The sequence below is a fragment of the Osmerus mordax genome, chromosome 1 (genome assembly GCF_038355195.1).
Source record: "Osmerus mordax isolate fOsmMor3 chromosome 1, fOsmMor3.pri, whole genome shotgun sequence".
NCBI classification, from domain to species: domain Eukaryota; kingdom Metazoa; phylum Chordata; class Actinopteri; order Osmeriformes; family Osmeridae; genus Osmerus; species Osmerus mordax.
In genome coordinates this window covers 19,975,921-19,990,701 of record NC_090050.1, presented here as the reverse complement: position 1 = coordinate 19,990,701, position 14,781 = coordinate 19,975,921, and the positions used below count along the sequence as shown (strand labels likewise).

The 14,781-nt window shown below is 44.9% G+C and overlaps 1 protein-coding gene across 1 annotated transcript in view; it reads right to left on the bottom strand.

The window, feature by feature from the left end:
* Positions 1 to 14,781, bottom strand: part of suclg2 (succinate-CoA ligase GDP-forming subunit beta) — a 59,161-nt gene that overhangs the window by 22,533 nt on the left and 21,847 nt on the right. The window contains exons 3-9 of the mRNA XM_067234772.1: positions 9,922 to 10,021; positions 8,503 to 8,593; positions 7,047 to 7,199; positions 6,125 to 6,214; positions 5,017 to 5,113; positions 3,553 to 3,714; positions 2,032 to 2,174 (exon numbers count right to left, since the gene is read on the bottom strand). Coding sequence (XP_067090873.1) covers positions 2,032 to 2,174; positions 3,553 to 3,714; positions 5,017 to 5,113; positions 6,125 to 6,214; positions 7,047 to 7,199; positions 8,503 to 8,593; positions 9,922 to 10,021 — 836 coding nt within the window. The remainder of the gene's footprint in view (positions 1 to 2,031; positions 2,175 to 3,552; positions 3,715 to 5,016; positions 5,114 to 6,124; positions 6,215 to 7,046; positions 7,200 to 8,502; positions 8,594 to 9,921; positions 10,022 to 14,781) is intronic.

Below are 14,781 nucleotides of genomic sequence, written 5' to 3'. Positions count from 1 at the left end.
GTAAAAAATAAATAAAAATAATACAACTATTCTGTCAATGTTAGCGTTCATTTATGTGACCATGAAAAAGCAGGTTAGTACATTTTAGCATGTCAACACAGCCTGCAATCCTGCCGAATTTCCCAAGGATACTGCAGCGTGGGGGGGGGACTTCAGGAGTTATGCTCTCACTGAATAGCAGTCACTGGACATAAAGGGTTAAACATGTTTGCCCCCTCCCACTGTCCTTTGCTTTTCTTTTCATCATTTTCCTTTCATCCTTTTCATCTTCCTTGTGCCAATTTCATGTGCCTTTTTCTATTCCATCTTCTATCTTTGTCTACCCAACCAATTTACCTAATGAATTCTGCTCTCCAACTGTACATGTTAAGGTGGGGAGAAGGTAACAAAACAGGAGGAAAACATTACGGAGAGGGAGAGAGACAAAATACTGGACAGAAACTAAGTATTTCAAGGGAGAAACTCAATCTTGTTGATCATTTGTCATAATCTTCTGAGTGCTTAGTATGGTATGACAGCAATCAATTTGAGAATAACTATTCATAATTAAACATCCAAGTATTTCATATATATTCCATAAGTCCATCACTTATGCTTGTTTGCTCCTAAACCAAAGCTAGCATAAACTAAAACCCATTTAATCTTTCGGTTTGAAAAAAGTTTTTGAATTCATGAAAACCAGCCAATGCAAATGAGGGACTTTTTACCATGCCAATAATCTAATAATTAACATTCCCTTCACAGATGCTGGGAGTCTCTAGATCCCTGTATGAAATGCAAATGATGGTACACAGCAGTTTAATGTCAACCCCCCTACCCCTACCAATCATGTAGGTCTCCCCATACCTCCCCCTACTGCTGGGGGGGGGGGGGAACAGGTATGCTGCTTCCTGCACCAGAGCACACTGATCCTCACTCTCCAGAGCAAGAAATCATCCAGGTGTTTCCAGCTAAAGCAGATTTTAAAAACGGTTCCCTTTACATCTCTATTAGAACCCTGTTTAACATGATAATGGACGGATTTTATTGAATAAGTCGGCCACTAAGATATGAGGGTTATTTACGTCACGCTTGTTTCCAGGTCACCGTGACAACGTCAAGTGGAGCACCTGGAATGCTCGATTTGAAACTTGAACTGAATCCTGTTCATGGGTTTCTGCTTCCTAAAGGAAGGAAAACACATCTAGAAGAAACTGCGACTCATCCCTTACATCATCATCATGACCAGGAAAACAGGTCCTTTGATATATCTGTGTCACACCCTCCCTGCCTTTGATGCAGCAGGAGATTGTCACTAGCCCGTACATACGACAGTCTCCATCCACACATGGGATTCAAATTCACCCCTTTCTATACATAATACATAAAACCACAAATACTGCCAGAAAGAATGTAATCATGTAACTACTTGGATGTGGAAGTGGCAGTGGAGGGGGAATTAGCTGTGTGTTGTTTGTCAGCATGTAAGCAGCACTGCAGCACCGACACCAGCTTCAGAGTGTTTACAGTCACTGCCAGTCTGATCACACAACTCCACACTTGTAAAAGACCCAAACTGCCACATCCTGTGACGCTCCGGGACTTTAAATACAACAGGGGACGAGAAGTAACGAGTGTGTGTGTGTGTGCACATGGGGGAGACCGACTGCGGAGACAAGTCATTAAAAGGGTGATTTCATTGTGGTTGCTGAGCTGCGATTCATCATGCCCCTGTCAATAAGAAGACGGCGTATAATCATCTTCTTCAAGACCCCATGTCTCTGTGCAACAAGACTGGATGCTACAGCTAGCGGTCTAATGAGTGCTGGCACTGAGACTGTCGCAGAGATTCTTAAGCTTTGACACGGATCTCTGTAAGGATAACAAGACCAGAGATGCTTTTGAGATTTCAGGGAATGTGTGTACATTGAGTAACTGCTCGAGTAGCGTCTGATTATGACTAATACTTGACTGTTTTTCAATAAAACTATCCTTTTCTATCGAGCCGAAAGAGGCCGTCCTGGGGTTGTGTTCAGTTCTGTGCTGAGGTACCTTGGGGTCTGCTGTGAGCAGTTTGAAGGCCTGGTACACCTGGTTCTCCTTGACGCCTCCTCCCAGGTCCAGGAAGTTTGCTGGCTTCCCTCCATGGAGGTCGATGATGTCACAAGTGGCCATGGCCAGGCCGGCCCCATTCACTATATTAATAGGGGAGAGGCCATGCACAGTCAGAAAACCAGGAAGCTTTCCCCAACACATTGACTTCATTACAACAGTTTCTCTCTCTCATCCCCGAGTTTGATGACAATTAATGATTGTGGTGCTCTACTAATGGTTTCCTGCCTGTGAAATAATGAAGCTAGATTTTTCCATTAGAATCCTAATTGAAACAGAAATTCCTAAAAGAAAAGACTTGAGATAAAAAATAAAATATATATATATATATATATATATATATATATATATATATATATATATATATATATATATATATATATATAGTTAGTCTGGAGTTAATTAAAATGAACATTACCAGTATCAAGGGAAAAATACATCTAATATAAAAGTGCACACAGTAAAATCAATGAGTAAATGATCTACTAAGGAAGGAACAAACATCCCAAAGCGTGGAGGATTTACAGCTTTAAGAGGCACACGTCGCCCTAAACGCCTCCAAATCATCTTATCAGGATATTTAACACTTGAGCGAAGTTGAGCGACATGAGAAAATATGATTATGAATGCATTCCTAACTTCAGAAAGGGAATGCTGATTAAAGAAAGTCTCTATTGCGTTACTAGCTGTTCATCTGATCAACCAGTACAGCGATAGCGACTGCTACCCCGCTGTGTACTGAGGCAGCCAAACAATTTAGCCTGTTTTCCTGTCTGCAGCCAACGCGCCTCCCTCTACACGCTTTACCTCACGGAGCTGAGGCTGGGTTCTGGCAAGTTACCCACCAGAAGTCTCAATAAAAGGAAACACGCTTTATCAGCTGTCACTTCGAAGGGTCACAAAGCTTCGACTGAAGCTGAGCCGTTGTTGTGAGAGGACTGGGTCCGGGAGGACTGGGTCCGGGAGGACTGGGTCCGGGAGGACTGGGTCCGGGAGGACTGGGTCCGGGAGGACTGGGTCCGGGAGGACTGGGTCCGGGAGGACTGGGTCCGGGAGGACTGGGTCCGGGAGGGTCTAGAGCGGTAGTGTCCTCTAGCTTCACCAGGTGACAGGGTAGCTAGTTTACTGTAGCAGGTTCCCCTGCTTCTCACTTTAAAGCTGTGATTTATGACGAGAGGGGGTTTTAATGAGAATGCTAACAATCCAGCTCACTGGAGACTTTTTTGGCGGATTATGACTAATTAGAAAGCATTGGTTACGGCTGCACTCCTCCTGGAGCAGTTAGAAAGCTGGTTGTAATTTGGCCTGGAGAGAAGCCCAGTCTGCCTTAGTTTGACAAAGTTAGGATTTTGTCTCAGCATTGCAGTTATCCTATTACTGTAGGTAAACACTCCGGTCCAACTCCAGCGAGGGTGTGCTAACATGATGTAGATTCTTTCCATTACTACATGCACCACTGACCAAAGCAGGCAATGTTTCCATCCAGTCCAATGTATTTAAGGTCCCACTTGGCCGCTTCCGTCTCAGTTGGGTCGCTCTCCGACATGTCATCCATCGCAAAGACGGCTTTCTGACGGAACTCTGCATTGTCGTCAAAGTTGATCTTGGCATCGAAACACACCACTGGAGGAGAGGAAGAGGAGAGAGAGATGGAGTGAGGAGCGGAGTGAGGAGAGAGGAAGAGAAAGGACAAGAACGAAGCAGAAAGAAGAAAGAGGCAGAGAGAAGAGAGGAAGACGAGGAGATGAGAGGAAAGCGAAGACAGGGAGAGAGAAAGTGAACAAGAGGACACATTAGAACTTTAAAAGGGATATGGCAGTGGAAAGTAATTAACATCTCTAACACCTTAAATAAATGAAATGAAGGATGTAACCTCACCCTATTAGTCTTAATTCTTTCAACGTTTGGAATATTGATGCTCATGTATATGTATTGGACTATGCCTCAGAGGCAGAAGCTGCTATGCATAATGGACACATACTTTGCTCTGCACAAGTGCATGCGTTTCAAAGAGACTAAGCAGAGCGCTACCTTCACAGCAAGTTAAGTGCATCAGTATTTACTTTAGTATTTACTGAGCACTCTACATTAACTGTCCTCTGAAGGCTATCACAAACGCCAATGCTAGGCTGCTTAAATCCTTCAACTAATATTCTCTGAAAAAGACTCTTGGACCAACCACTGTAAGGAAGGTCTACAAAAAGAAACATACAGGCAACTAATTAATCCAATATTTGGCCTTATAATACATCTTGTCATGAGGTAGGTTCAGTTTGAGAAAATAGATGACAGCGAGAAGAATAACCACAATCTCAAATATGTTAATTCACCCGTTTCCCATGTGATGCTGGTCCCACTGTGTGTGTGTGTGTGTGTGTGTGTGTGTGTGTGTGTTTGTATGCTAGTCTCACCATGGCCATGTCTCACCCATGACAAGGAAACATGCTCTCCTCACTACAGATCTCTCAAATGGCTTCCTCATTAATATTCATAAGCAATTATCAGACAACAAAACTTTCTTCTCTTGTCAATCTTTCATAAACCAAACCAAGAACCAGAGTTTGTACATCAAACCAGCTGTGTTCTTGTCTGGGAGGCTATTTCATCTCACAACACCAGACAACACAGAATGAATTCCATGAAAAGAAAACTACAGTTTAAAGACTGTTTCAAAATTTGTATTCAGGCTTTAGGTTCACCAGCCAAAGTAAGGGACAGTAAAACAAGTATATTTAAATAGTTCTTCATATTGTGTTCAAATACGAGGGGGCATGATTGGGGGGCCCTGCTTGAGAGAAGAAAATGTAAGCATACCCATGATGAACACACACACACACACACACAAACAAATGAAGACAAACACACACGCAAGCAAACATTTATTCTCTACAATGGAATTATCAAAAGAGCAGAAAGCAACAGTACCTTGTCCCTCCGGAGTCTCTCCAAGAGGATTGACTTCAACTTGAGTCGCGTCGACTTTCAGGAAGAGATCATAGAGCCTCTTAATCTGATCTGCTGCCTGTGAGATCCACAGAGGGCAGTCATTATCAGACAATACAGCTCCGAGCAGCCGCCCGCCAAGGCCACTCAGCTGAGTTCTTACACTAAATAAAACATGGCAAATTACACACACACACAGAATGTGTGCACAGGTGTTGGAATTAAATAATCGAATAAAAAAAATAACTGCACAAGACGCTCAGAGGTTATGTATACAGGAAGACAGACAATTGTTTTTAAATTTTCTATATGAATGTTTTTAAAATATGCATAACAAATTAAACTTCAAGAAACTTTTTTTCATTTTGTGCCATATATTATAAATATAGACAACAAGTATTATCACTGCAGGCGTTGTGCGTTTTCTCTCTAGTTCTTCTGTTATAGAACCATTCTTATTCAGAGCGGCAGGGATAATAAAAATCCCTCCTTTAAGAGAACATGGTCACTTAATTGATTGGTTTTTTTATGCCTGCAACCAAGCCACTTGTTTTATAATACAATTCATCTGACAGAAAACATTACAAGAACTGCTCCTCACAAAGAACCCACACTCAGGCACTTTTGGTAATCTTCAGGTCTGACAAAATACTCAGAGGGAAACCTTTCAGCAAATCTTTATCCCTTCCTCCAGGCTGTTTAAATGTCCAATCAATATCCGGGAAGGCTCACGTTCCAGGGAAAGTTTGTTTCATTTCAGTTTTCAAAAGAACATTCATTAAGTTGATTTATACTTTTTCCGCATGTTAACATTCGGTACTAATAAAATGATTTATGCGTCTCTGCTCGTGGAGAGGAATTCTAATTAAAGATATGATGCTACCAGACAATCGTCTCAAAATTTGACCCTAAAATCAAGTTTATATCAAAATTGCTAAATGAAGTGTGTATTTATCTATGCCGTGTCCCCGACCTAGTTAACTAGTCAGAACAGCCCCAGACAGCCGACTGTGCAGGGCCCATCCAGACTGGTCTGGGTTGTGTCTGCAGTGCTGCTCCTCTGTCTGACAACTTCTCAAGGCCCCATTACCTGGCTCTCCAGAGGTCCTTTGAAACCCAAATTGCCAGCCATGCGCAGCGCCTGGTCATCTCGAACTCCTTCCCAAATATCTATGGGTTCCTGTGATTGGAGAGAAGAGAAAACGGGAAACTTGAACGCCAGACGGTAATGTGACAAAGTGGAGGTTCATTAAATCACCATCGCTGAGATTAAGAAGTGGCATGCTGCCAGAAGCACGGCTATGAGAGAGACAGAGAGAGAGAAAGAGAGAGAGAGAGCGAGAGAGCGAGAACAAACTGAAACTCTGGCCTTCTAAAAAAAAAGAAGTAAAAAAAAAAAAACTCTCCCTCTTTCCTTGTCTCCATCTTAAGAGCAACAAAAGGGCCTAACTGCCACTGAGGTGGTTGGGTGTTGCCACACTGACAGATGTGTCTGTGTAGAATGAGTCTGGTAGGAGCTGTAGGACTATACAGAATATGAGATAAACAAGGATCAAATGATGTGTAAACACCTATCAACTAGCGTCAGAAAATAGAGGGCCATGTGCAGCTCCAACATCTGTAGTCACAAGTGACTGAATCACCAACCAGTTACTGGGCAGGATGCTCCAGTATGCTACTGTGCAGAATTGATGTAGCAGCCACCGGTGAGAGTGGAGAGAAACATCTGTACCGTTTAATAATGGAATAACATCTGCAGACAGGGAGGTTGTGAGCAGCCCAAAGTTCAGAGCAGTGGATGCAGGCTGAGACAGAGAGCGCATCCTAATGTCCTGGATCGTGCACTACCCCGCAGACAATGGCCTGCGGGCAGGACAAACTGTTCTAGCTTGGACTGCCTTTACTGTCCACAATTCTGACGCTGGTTTTACTATGGCCCCTCTTACCGTAATAAGAGTCATACAAAATGCATACATGGAAGTCACTTTATATATAAGGAGTTTGGCGCGAACCTTGAAGATGAGCTCAGGGGTCGTGGCAGCCACCTCCTCGATGTCCACGCCGCCCTGAGGACTGCCCACCATGACGGGCCCGTTACAGGCACGGTCCATCAGGATGGCGAAGTAGGTCTCTCTGCTGATGTCCATAGCCTCCGCCACCATCACCTGGAACAGCACAGACCCAATCAGAGCGGACCAACACCTTCCCTCCACTGACTACCGGCCACAGACCTCAACACTGACAGGAATGTACTGCATTACAACCCACAGAATAACTTGACTGTTCTACTCTACAGCTAGAATTAGCACTGGGGATAAAGCGAAGCATGCGGAGCCAGCAGGGTGAATGTGTCTTAACCCGTCTCTCATTCCTTCTCGATCCATACGACTGTCCTCCCTGGCAGCCGACAGCGTAGCTGCTATGACAGAACTCAGGGAGGAAGGCTTCAGTACGACAGGAAGACAGCTCACCTGGGGGGTTCTCATCTAGGAGAGCACAACTTGACAATATATTCAAGCTGCTGCAGAGTGGCTGGGTCCTGTTCACTCTCTACCATCACCATCGACATCACTCTGCTCTTCTCACCTCAGACCGGACCTGGTCTCACTGTCATGTGCTGTGTCAATCATGTTCAAGTGTGAAAGTTGTGTGCATGTCTGGAAGTCTAACCATATCACTGTGTCAATCACGTTAGAGAAGACAAACTTCATAGGTGAAGTTTCAATTGGATATGATGCATGTCTTCCAAACAATCACACTTTTTCGTGTCATTTTGTGTTTATTTTTATCTCGTAAACTACATTTTCAGTGCGTATGTTTGTGCTTTCCCCTGAGTGACTACGTTTTGATCTTACAGCTGTGAACTTCCTTTTCCTGGAGCGTTAAAAAAAATAATATGGCAAATATGACATTCATTTGATTCTTTCCCTAAACTTTGTGGCTGTCTGGCAGGAACGAAAGCAAGCGTTAATGGGGAGCTCAAGGCAATATATCACTAAGAGGGAAAGAGAGGGAGGGCAGATAGAGAGAGGAAGAAAGAGAGGGAGGGCAGATAGAGAGAGGAAGAAAGATACACAAGCCACAGGCCAACATGGCTTCATTACCTGGAAATGAGTTTTGTCGGAATGTGTTTTTTTTTTTTGTGTTTTTTTTTAAGGAGGGGTCTGCCGTGTGTAAGTGAAAGAAATATTCCATCTCAATAATGACACACAAATAGTTGTTTACTAACACTTTGGACTCAAAGCCCCGGAAAAACATGTATTATTTTTACAATGACAATGAATAAAACTAAGACAAAAGGAGCCTTCATAAATGAACAGTCGCATACCACCCAGCACTAAGACAGGAATAAGACTAGACATCGCCTATTGCAAAAATACTGTTTAACAGAACTACAATACACGGTTAAAATGACCTTGAAATAAGACAAAGGCTAAACAGATCTGTTTAACTACAGAGGTGACTCACCGTTTTCACCTTCACCCCTTCTTTTGGTGTCTGCTTGGTTGTCAGACTAAAGCCAAGCATCTTATTGGCCAGCTCACCCACCACTGAAGGGCTACAGGAGAGAGGGGATTGGTTCAGTCCAATACATTCTTATAAAGCATCTGTAAACAGAGACTATGCACAGTAGGGGAGGAAAGAAATGAGAATATCATCACAAATTGTGTGGGAAGGTACAAAGAGATTCATTATTTCCAGCTTTTGTAACCATTTTCATTTAAATAAAAAGGTGCTTCAGCACATTTCTTGCCAGGTTCTAACATTCAGACAAAGGAGTTGTTTGGTGCAAATCGTCAATGTCTGCACTTCTCTTTGAATGAGTCTGCCCCTCTTTCCAAAGTTAAAAGCATCAACGTCTCTTCATCCTCCTCTCATCTCGCTCTCCTTTTAACAGAATACAAATGAAGCCTTGGGTTGTGTTTCTCCCGTGATAGATGAGAGGAGGATGAACTGTGTGCACATGTCACTGTCTGGGGAGGCCAAACTTCTGATGTCTCACTTTCACCAAGTTACCCGTTATTCCAAAGTAGGGTGACAATGATGCATGTCGTGGCTGTTTGTCCTTAATCAAGTACACACCTTTCTGTTTCCCTCTCTATTGTAGAGTAGATTTGCCACAATATATCTTGGTGGATCTTACCAACTAATGTACTTTTACAATGTACCAAGTGTCAGTACAGGGATAAGCTTTTATAGGTGGTAAGAATTAGATTCGTTAAAATAAATGAGGCGCTAACTAACATGAATGCTGCAAAACTGACAGCAAACTTCACCTGACAAACCATGCATCAAATAGAATAGACTCCCCTTCAGTAATAATGCAACATTTAAGAGTGTTTAAACAAGATGAGCTACATGAGGAAAGTAAGGAGCAGCCCAAGAGAAAACTAAATTGACCAAAAAGGTACACTTACAAAAGTACACAAACATGACATTAACGTGGCAATTAAACGACTACAAGTACAAAACAGTACATTCCAAGACCGCTTCCGATTGTAGAAAAAGATCAATATAATTTACATTTAGTCATTTAGCAGACGCTCTTATCCAGAGCGACTTACAGTAAGTACAGGGACATTCCCCCCGAAGCAAGTAGGATGAAGTGCCTTGCCCAAGGACACAATGTCATTGGCACAGCCAGGAATCGAACCGGTAACCTTCAGATTACTAGCCCGACTCCCTTACCGCTCAGCCACCTGACCCACAATAGATTTACGTGTACTCTTTTTTTTTTTTTTTTTTTGCCCGGGATAAGACAAGTCTGCCATATAGTCATTTTCTCTGCAGCTCCAGCTGAAGAGGGGAAAAGCACAGTCATCTGCCCGAGAGGCCATTTTCTGGTCCCTGCCCCGAGACAGCCAACCATGAACCAGGAATACTCACTCTTTAGTTAAGTGCACTCCACCTTTAAGGCCACTATCGAACAGGCCCTTCCCTCGCCCCCCTGCCAGTATCTGGGCCTTCAGAACTATCTCCTTTGCTTCTGAAAGAGAGACAGAAAGAGAAGGATAATTGTAAGAGAGGACAGAATAGCGTGTAGTTGGGGGGTAGACAGCCAGGTTAAGGGAGAGCAATGAGAGCTCTCCAATCAGAACAGCACATCATCATGGAGGCCTATTGTGTTCCGCAGCATCCGCCTGAGAGCCGTGCGCTCTCTGAAACCTTGGGTCCCCGTCCCCGTTGTGGCCCTTAGGTAGAGTGGTGGGGAGGCGGAGTAACAGGAGGACAGCATGAACATCCGGCTCTTCACAGTAGCATCTTAAATTATACAGCGGTCATACCACAGGACGGTTGCAATGTGAATCATGCCTCATCCTCCCCATCTGTCACGAACACAAGGACGTGCGCCTGATGAGCCCATGTAGACAACGTCAACAAAGGGACGTCCATCCTGTCGTCCTTCCCCTACCTCCGCTCAGACAGGAGGAGAGAACCACCTCCGCTCAGACAGGAGGAGAGAACCACCTCCGCTCAGACAAGAGGAGAGAACCACCTCCGCTCAGACAGGAGGAGAGAACCACCTCCGCTCAGACAGGAGGAGAGAACCACCTCCGCTCAGACAGGAGGAGAGAACCACCTCCGCTCAGACAGGAGGAGAAAACCACCTCCGCTCAGACAGGAGGAGAGAACCACCTCCGCTCAGACAGGAGGAGAAAACCACCTCCGCTCAGACAGGAGGAGAGAACCACCTCCGCTCAGACAGGAGGAGAGAACCACCTCCGCTCAGACAGGAGGAGAGAACCACCTCCGCTCAGACAGGAGGAGAGAACCACCTCCGCTCAGACAGGAGGAGAAAACCACCTCCGCTCAGACAGGAGGAGAGAACAACTCAAATGGAGCGTCAGGGGCACTGGGCAGGGGTTGGAAGTACCTTCCAAGTAGTATTGTCAAGACAGGGAATTCAACCATTCACAATCGAGGGGTACATTGATGTGTACAGATGGGGATGTATGTGTGTGTGTGTGTGTGTGTGTGGTGTGTGTGTCGTGAAGGACATTCGTAGAGATTCCTTTGAAGACGTCAGGAAAGACATCTCGACCTTGAGACGGAGAGGAGATCAGACTGTGGTGTCCAGACATGAGCTTGCTAGACATGGTTAAGGCTCCAGACCCCAGCTGGCTGATGATACGAGTAGTGGAACCCAAAGAAAATAGTCTCTGACAAGGTGGCAGAGATTAAACTAATAGTGTATTCTTAAGGGTGAGCAGAGCTTTGTCTGGAGAAAAGGATAGAGGAGGATGAAGACAGAGAGTGAAGGGATTGAGTAAAAAGGAGAGAGAGAATGAGAGTGCATAAGTCTTAAATGAATAAATATGTTAATACAAAAAAAAAACCTGCTACTGCACAAAATTAAAAATGAGTTCAAAGCAAGATGAAGTCGAGTGTCCTGTGGGCATGTGCATGAGGAGGTGGGGGGAAGAACTGAACAGAGGAAATTACTTTTGTTAAAGAACTGGTTGAGGAAGGTGGGGAGTGCTGAAGAAGGGGCAGAGGCAGTCGTGCGAGGTGTGATGCCAGCCAGGGAGAGGTGAAACACTGGGGAGAGGGCAGTAGATGCCCTCCAGCCAGGGAGAGGTGAAACACTGGGGAGAGGGCAGTAGATGCCCTCCAGCCAGGGAGAGGTGAAACACTGGGGAGAGGGCAGTAGATGCCCTCCAGCCAGGGAGAGGTGAAACACTGGGGAGAGGGCAGTAGATGCCCTCCAGCCAGGGAGAGGTGAAACACTGGGGAGAGGGCAGTAGATGCCCTCCAGCCAGGGAGAGGTGAAACACTGGGGAGAGGGCAGTAGATGCCCTCCAGCCAGGGAGAGGTGAAACACTGGGGAGAGGGCAGTAGATGAAGGAGGCAGAAAGGAGGAGGTACAGGGAGGTTACATGAGGAGAAGTAGGGAGGGACTGATAAGGAAGACTATGGACTGACATAGGGAGGCCTACACTTGTAGCTGACAGAAGCTATTGTTCATTCCAGGGTATCAGGCAGAAGCATGCACAGCGTAGTCTTGAACACAGACTAGACACGCTGGCTGGAAGGACTGCACTCCAACAGCCCCTGAGAGGAGGGATGCAGCCTAGACTTCATAATGCATGGGTAATGGATAGGTATACATTCCTATTGCACGACAATGGTGATCAAGTAGGCCTAGCTAGAACTGATAACACACTCAAAATGCTAATACTTAGCCCAGATTTATGACAGCGGGGAACTAATACCTTGACAGACTTAGGTTCCTGAACATAGGCTGGAACATATTAGGCACATTTATCAGCAGAGGGAGATAAGCCTAAGCCTGTTCACGAATGAACAGTTATCCAATAAAACCACTCTCTTGGAAAATAGCCTGTAATTATACACACACCTGACCTTTGCCATAGCTTCTTAGCAAATCTTTTTTCCTTTATTTCCATCTCTCCACTGGTAGGCCAGTCATCCACGAAGATCTTACAACAGATAATGATGCATGGTGATGCGTAGACTCCAGTTCACAGGAGCGAGCGGAGCAGATAGACAACAGTGTTGTGTGGGGTATGACACACACACAGACACACAGACACACAGACACACGGTCTGGTCACTAATGAGGGAGACAGCACCAGGACAGGAGTGGTAGGAGGACTTTGTACCCAGGCACCGCTCCATGTAGGGGAGAGCTTCCTACATCCCTTGTGAAATGAGGTGCGTCTTCAGTGCGAGTACCTCCCTGCTTAATATGGAGGACATGCCTTCAAGAGCCTTGTAAACTGATAACTAAAAGGTATTTCTTAGATTTAAAAGGAGGCAGGGAGGTGCAACTGATATTGTTTTAGAAGCCTGACAAAAATGTGATACAAAAGGGTTAGATATTGTTATGGAAAGCAAAGCATGGTCTATGGTTCAGTTTCCAAGCAACCGGATAGCGTTTGATGTTTTGTGTGCTGAGCAGCTGGTAGCTGTTCTCACTGTCACTTGTGGAGAGTATTGACGCAGGGTTGAAAGTTACCAGTGTTCGATTTGAGGAGATAAAAGGTGATATACTGCTCACAACGGGTACTCCAAACTTACAGGAGATCCGAGATACCATTTTGTTGACCATCCTCCATTGCATTTTGACAGCTCTCTACCAGAGCTAGTCGGTGACTTGTAAACTAGTACAATAACCTGCTTAAAGGTAGCAGGCATACAGTATATTAGCCTCAAACAAAAAAATCGCAGAACACTCCTACTGAAGGGGAAATGGGGTTGTTATTGCATAACCAGCTATCCATATCCATTTATAACTAAATCATGGCTTTGTAAAAAGGCAAGATGAGAATTTATTTTTCTCCATTTCCGTTCGTACTAGGGGACACAGGGGAGGAGAGGAACATTGTACAACATCTTCCATCGCATCAACTGTAATGTGAGTAACATGGCCATCCCCGGGCTAACTCATTTCCCCTTAATGAGCCCAAATGAACTGGAAGCGTATTTACCAATGACGGCAGTCAGCATCACAGCTGTTACTTCTGCCTCAGTCTCTCCCTCTGTCCCCTTTCCAAAGCTTCCTCCTCCTCCTCCTCCTCCTTCTTCTCCTCCTCCATGTCATCGTCTGTTCCCCTTTCTAAACAGTCCTCCTCCTCTCCTCCTCTTCCTCCTCCTCATGGACAGCCGCCGCCCAGGGCTCGACGGCAGCAGTGCTACTGTTCGTCAGAGATCTAATGACGTGGGAAAGGTTCTGCACGGAGCGCCACGGAAGATCGAGGCAGATGCGAATCCAAAGCCGACCCTGACACAGCGAGACGGGCTCTCTTTCTGCACGGAAAAACACGACCAGGCCCCACTCCCAGTGGGCCTGATGTAATTCAAGTAATGTGGCGGCTAAACGTGGCCAACTAAACGACTCTCGGGAGGCAGAAAACAAACACAGAGAGCCGCTGTGGAAGAGGGAAGGTAGCCTGGTCCTCTGAGTGCTGTGAAACGCAGATGGAAGATAAAGGACTTTCTAAAAACCCATGCACCGGTGTTCATCTTTAAAGCTCACAGCGGATGCTGTGAAGGATGACACACGACTGGGAATGAACGGGAAGCGCCAGAAGGCCTTATAACATGTGGGGATGGATATACACAGCGAAACGTGTTTATTGTTAGAAGGGTCGGCTTAGTTAGAACAAACCCAAGAACTTGGCTGCATATTAATGATATTACAACTCACATCATAGCATAGAGATGATGTCTATTGAGCCCCTATCTGCCTATCCAACAGACTATAAAAAACCTGTAGGCTATATTGCATGAATAAAGCTTGGATAGATTTGTCAGCTCATCTCAGTACACTATTGGACCAGGTCTGGCCATCTGCTCACCTCCACACTAAGAGACATGGAGAGACATGACCACACAACCCTGTCAAAAAGAACGGCAAGGCGACATATCGCATGACCCAACTGTCATTTACAAATGAAAATGTGTTAACCCATCTTACAGTCTGATAATGTGAAAAATAAGGTAAAACCGTAATGCCTGTAAAAGGTACTGCAATTCATGTAACGAAATGTGTAACAGCCTAACCTGTTTACTAGTCATCCATTCTACTCTGGTCATAGTCTTAAAGCCTGACACAAACAAGCAAAAAAAAGTATTCAACCATTTGCCTACAACCTTTGCAGGTTGTAGGCTTGTTATAATGAAGTTGAGAACATGACATAGAGTGTGCAGGAACACAGGTCACCAACTCTCTCAGCCACTGGAGCCCCTAGACATCCCAGAACTTCTAATGATAAACATATA